The 6,188-nt window shown below is 42.5% G+C and overlaps 1 protein-coding gene across 1 annotated transcript in view; it reads right to left on the bottom strand.

The window, feature by feature from the left end:
• The window catches only part of Loxhd1 (lipoxygenase homology domains 1), a gene marked incomplete in the record, with an annotated part of 174,362 nt that overhangs the window by 123,941 nt on the left and 44,233 nt on the right, over window positions 1-6,188 (bottom strand). Inside the window, 3 exon segments of the mRNA XM_017796306.1 lie at window positions 656-791; window positions 3,622-3,872; window positions 5,303-5,426. Of these exon segments, the coding sequence (XP_017651795.1) occupies window positions 656-791; window positions 3,622-3,872; window positions 5,303-5,426 (511 nt within the window).

Below are 6,188 nucleotides of genomic sequence, written 5' to 3'. Positions count from 1 at the left end.
CATGGCAGCTAACAACTGTCAGTAACTCCAGTTCCAGGGGATCTGACAGCCTCTTCTGACCTCCATGGGCATTGCACAACACAGGTGCACTTACCTACATGCAGGCAATACATGCATACACATAAAAATAATAAAATTTAAAAAAAATAAGATGTCTTGGGGCTGGAGAAATCGTTCAGTGGTTAAGAGCACCCACTGTTTTTGCAGAAAACCTGGGTTTGAATCCCATCACCCACATGCAGCTAACAACCATTGGTAACTCCAGTTCCAGGAGAATCTGATGCCCTCTTCTGACCTCTGCAGGCTTTGTATAACATAGGCACACTTACATACATGGAGGCAATACACTCATACACATAAAATTTAAATATATTTATATATACATAAAATCAAATGTCTTAATATTTTGTTTAATGGCTAAGGACTTACTATGCTTCAGATGTGGATAAGAGTTGACTCTACCCATCCGATGTCTAGTATATTTGGAGCTTATTGTAGTGGATCACTCAGTTAACCTTTGCCCATCACAGCAGCTTCTTCAATTTGGAGACACTGGAGTCAGCTTTGGGGCCAGAGGTACAACTATGCATGGCCCTACCTTGCAGAACTGAGCTGCTGTCTGAGAGGCCCCCAGCTTCTCGGCCCTTGTACTTACTTTTCAGCCGTTTCTTCCTAAGAGACACCATCTCATAGAGCTGCCTCTCAATCAGCCCATCTGCTTTCTTCTCATCCAGCCAGTTGCTGCAGGGGAACGTCTGCTGGATGCCAGTGAAGGGGCACAGGATTACCACCTAGAAAGGTAGACCACAAGTGTCTCCCTTGTCGGGTCCACCAGTGGGACCTGTTCACAATGCTCAGCAGCCTCCACAGTCCCCAGTGAACACACTTCTGTGTTAGGACCCTCAAGGAATGGCACTTCTGTTACAAATTTCATTAAATCTTGATCAAGAAATACTTTCTTCAAGAAGTCTCTCTCAGTAGTTGTCATCATCTTCCAAGTAGCTCAAATTCCAAAACTTTTCCTCTGCACACTGCATCCTTTGAACACAACCTTTCTTAGTGTTCCTCTTAAACTCTGTTACTCTGACTATCAAATTAATTCTCATAAGAAAAAGGCGAATCACATAAAGCTAATCAACTAATATCTAGACTATAATACAAAACCAACTGCCTTCTTTCAGGCTTGATACCCTCTCAGTCTTGTCTCCTAACCTTTTCTCCCCACACTTTGAGCTTAGGGGTTTAGAACATGGAGGCCTGCCCTTCTTGGTCACTCATGTTGTAGATGTCCAAAGAAATGCTCCTGGAACACTATATCTTTTCTAGGCAAGGAAAATCTAGACTAAATAAAATTCAAAGAAAGTAAATCATTGCTTCCCAAAATTCCTTAATGATAATAATTATCAAGTAAGGCTGATGGTGCTGGCCTGTAATCCCAATTACTTCAGAGACTGAGGCAGGGCAATCATAAGTTCAAGGCCTATCTGATCTACAGAGTGAGTTCAAGGCCATCAGGGTGGCTTAGTGAGACTCTGTCTCAAAAAATTGTGGGTGTGTGTGAGAGAAAGAAAGACAGAGAGAGAGAAAGAGAGATAGATAGGTGGAGAAAAGAGGGCTGAGGATAGAGATCAGTGGCCAAGTGTTTGCTTAGCATGCACAAGACCTTGGATTCGGTACCCTGTATCCTCAAGCCCCAAATCTAAAGCACTTCTTAAATATCCAGAATCTTTGGAAATCTGACTCAGTAGGTCTGGGCTGAAACCCAGGGATCTATTTTTATCAAGAATTTCAGGTAATTCTTAACTTTGCTCTTGTTTTTTTTTTTTTAAATATTTTATGTGTGTTTTGGTTACATGTATGTAAGTGCACCACATTAATACTAAAAGTATATCATGGAGGCCAAAAGAGGGTGTGGAACCTCCTGGAACTGGAGTTACAGATGGTTGTGGGCTGCTATTTGGATGCCCCAACCCAGGTCCTCTAGAAGAGCCATCTCTATCACCCCTTAACTTTGCTCTAATTTTAAAAACCCTTTGATAAGTACTTCTGAAACATTTATATGTATTCCTGGGGGGAGGGGAATGGATCCCTACCTCACAAAATAATTCCTAGAACATTAAATACAAATTTGTGAAAACCAAAACTTGACCATTGTTTAGGAGATGTAGAAAAAGATTTTCATGGCTTCAAGATAGTCTTCTTTCAACAATACAAAAAGCATTAAATGCAAAGGAAAAACCAATAATCTAGATTACTTTTTTGAGATGGGATCTTATTCTGTAGCCCAGATTGAACTGAAACTCACTCTGTAGCCCAGACTGGCCTTGAACTTAAGGCCATCCTCTTGCTTCAGCCTCCAAAGTGCTAGAGTTCCAGGAGTGAGCCACTATATTTGGCTACTAGATTACTTTTAAGTTAAATCTCTTCATCAAAGGACATTGTAAACAAACTATGAGAACATACTCAACAAGGTATTAATTTTCAGATTAAATTATGAACTCCTAAAAATAAATTCAAGGATAGATCATTGAATAGAAAAATTAGCAAAAGATGTGAACAGGTATTTTACTTGAAAGAAACCACAAAAAGGCCAATAAAGAAATGAAAATATGTTATAAGGCATGGTACTACACACCTGCAAACCCAGCACTTAGGAGGTAGCGGCAGGAGGGTCAGGAGTTCAAGGTCATCCTCAGTTACATAGTGTGTTCAAAGCTAGCCCAAACTACCTAAGACTCTGTCTCAAAAAATAAAATAAAATAAACATCATTAAAAAAGAAAAGCTGTCCAGCCCCAATAATAATCATGACAAAAATGTAAGCCATATTAAGATAATTTTTACAAGCTTCAGAATGGAGAAAATTGTAATTCAGGCAATGTCAAGTGTTAACAAGGATGTGTGGTACAAAATGTCTCTTACATGTGGCTTGGGAAGAGGATTTTATGATCAAGAGGGACATTGTGGACTATCAGAAGCTTGGAAATGTGCTATTTCTCAACCTGAGTGGTAGAAAAAAATTGAACTTGTTTTTAAAGTCATTATCTGTATATTACTTCTATTATGTACATATATAAGCATCAGTATTCCCACACTGAATATATTTTATTTTTAAAATATTATATTTTTATTTGTTTATTTTGAGTGCATTGTGTATAGGCACAAGGGTGTGCATGCCACAGCACCCATATAGAGGTCAGAAGACAATTCAGAGGAGTTGGTGCTTGCCTTCTTTGATCCTGGGTATCAAGCTCCAGTTGTCAGGCTTTGTGGCAGGCAACTTTACCCACTGAGTCATCTCCTGGGCCCCATCCATGTATTTAAAAATATTTGTTGACTGAGGGTTTTAAAAACCGATGTGAAGCTCCACCAGGACTGAAGTCATCTGTAACCAGCAAGTGAGCACCTATGGTAACCAGCCCTGTGTTTGGAAACAGCCCCCATTCCCATAAGCCCCCACTGAGCGAGACAGAGATAGAAGGACATGGTATCACCCAGGGGATTTCCCATGTGCTCTATTAACTGGCCCAGAAGAAGTGGAAAGTGGGATTCAGGTTGGAGTTTTTACTCACAGGTGAAAAAAAGAGATCGAATCAGGGAAGACTGATGTGGAAGTACCTTACCTTCTCACAGTACCAGCCTCGATTGACACCCACATTGCCATGGCCAATGGAGACCCGGCTCAGGGGGCTGAGGAGGACAGCCAGCTGGATATTGAAGATGTCTGTGCGGCCTCGGTCAAACACGCCACCCTCCAGGAAGATTTTCCCACTGTTCTTATTCCCTCTGGCCCCAAACATGACCAAGTAGATTTTAGATTTGGTCCCAGCTCCACGGATATCCCCAGTGAAGACAGTGACAATATAGGTGATAGCTGATGTGGAAAAAGGAAGGAAGAGGTTCAAAGTGAGTTGTGTTAGAATACCTCCTGCTCCCATCTTGGCTACAGCACTATTCTTCCGTATACCCATTTCCCCACTGCCTTACTCCTTCAGACTACATCCCGTGTCCCTCACAACCTTGTTTTATTTTTCAAAGTCTGTGTGTCAGTGTATCTGGGTTTGAGGATGAACTGTATCTATTATTCCAGCAAACTGTCAGTGCTAATAACAAGAAGCTAATAAAAAGGAGAAACTTGAGCTGGCTAAGAATAGTACTTATTATTAACATTAATTATCATGTGTACATTATTAATAGCTGCAGATGAATTCTGTTACATCTAATCTAATTATAACAGTCAATTCTATTGATGGGAATTTATATCTGGGCTACCTGGTTCATTTAGATTGCTCTTTTGCTAATAACTGAAAGACATAACTTTTGAGAGGGGGGCACTAATATCTTCCTCAGCACCTTGACTGAGGAAGAGAGTTGGGCCACTGTAAGTTGGCCATGTTGGGTTTTGATCAGTCAGGAGGCATTGCGAGCACTTGGAACTATGGGGAAGAAACAGCAAGGGCTAATAAAACTCCTGAATGGGAGAGCCAACATTTGAACCAATGCAAAGGTCTTACCTGCATTCATTTATTCTGTCCTAGGGTTTAAGGACATAGAAAATAGTATGTCAGGGAGAGGAGAGAGGTCAGGCATGTGGACGAAGATGTTGGAGAAAGGAGAAGTGTGAGGACTGGAAAGAAACAGATGTGGTCAGGCAGACAGAGGGGCCGGGACATGATGGTGGGAGAAAAAGTGTTGAAGAGTCTCCTGATGGGAAAACTGGAGTCAAATTGTGGGGCAATTTTCATGTTAAAATACAGAATTAGAACTTTATCTCTGTTTGGGGGGGGTGATAAATTTTGACAGAAGAGCACAGTCCCAGACATGCACAGCACACATGGGTTTTCTGGAACCCCAATGATCACCTCAGGCAGGCTGAGAGTTAGGTTTTCAACCCTCAGTGGAGGAGGGTTGCCAGAGGCAGACCAGATACTAAGATGTCCTCAACAAGCTATGTGACCCTAGACAGGTTTCTTAACTTCTTTGTGCCCAGTTTCCTCATCTATGAGTTGAGACAAGACAATGCCTACTTTGTAGGTAGCTGTAATGATGAAAGGAAACTAGGAGGGTCACAAATTCTCCTGGCTTCCTCCTGTGGATAGCTCCTTCTGCCCACAGCTAGTACTGCCTAGGGCCTACAGCTCATTCTGTAACCCAGAGGACCAGATCATTTTTCTGTGGCCACAAAGATGCTGTCTGTAAACCCATCTGGCTTCTGCTTGACCTCAGCCCCCATAGACCCACAGACACTTTTAGACTCTCATATAGAAAGTGAAGTCAACTGGACCTTCTCTCTCTCCAGCCTACCTGTGGTCTCAGCTCCTCCCACTAAGATGTCTCTTTGGATTTTGCCATCATCTTCATCCAAGGCCAGCCAGCGGTTAAGAGGGAAGTCATATTTTCTTTTGTTCCCAATATCCTCAATGATAATCTGAGAAGGAGGAGAGAGGAAGGAATGTGCTTAAGTGTCATTGAGGGCACACCTGGTAATCTACCACCCCTTCCAATCACTGGAGTGTTCTCCAAGGATGCACTTGAATCTCCTCACGGCCTAAAGGAAAGCTGATCACAACACACAGCTGCTGCCAGGAAATCCTCACAAAGCCATCCAGGGATGATTGGCAATTACCCCTGCTTGAACTGCCAGCCACCACTCCTCCAAGGCTGTAAGGCATTTTAGAAAATTGAAGTGAGCACAATACGCCCAGTGAGCTGGGATGAAAGAACTGGAGGCCTGGCTTTGAAAACTGGGTTATGAAATGATCACTTCTCCCCTGCTGAAGGTTGGGCTTTGGGACTTATTGATGAAAAGCAGAGTTCATTTTAGGGAAAACTGCAAGCCTCAAGTCAGAGACAGGGAATCCTAGGCCCTAGTGGCCAGGTCAGAAAACATCAGCCCCTGCCAATGAGGCAAATGGAAGTGGTCATAAATGAAACATCCCCAGCTGGGACTACCACGTGAATTAGGCTGGGGAGACTCTGTCTTTAGAAAGTACTGAGGGACTGAAAGCCTCTCCCCAAATGTGCCTATTAGATGCAACTTTAAAACAAGGCTAGAAATCTAGAAGGACCCTATGATAAACAGTGGAATTACACACTGTATGTGTGTGTGGGGAGAGAGAGAGAGAGAGAGAGAGAGAGAGAGAGAGAGAGAGAGAGAAAGAGAGAGAAAATTGCCCCTAAGAGGGAATGG

Source organism: Nannospalax galili, unplaced genomic scaffold (assembly GCF_000622305.1).
Source record: "Nannospalax galili isolate Female #2095 unplaced genomic scaffold, S.galili_v1.0 scaffold169, whole genome shotgun sequence".
Classification (NCBI taxonomy): domain Eukaryota; kingdom Metazoa; phylum Chordata; class Mammalia; order Rodentia; family Spalacidae; genus Nannospalax; species Nannospalax galili.
This window is presented reverse-complemented; position numbering and strand designations above follow the sequence as displayed.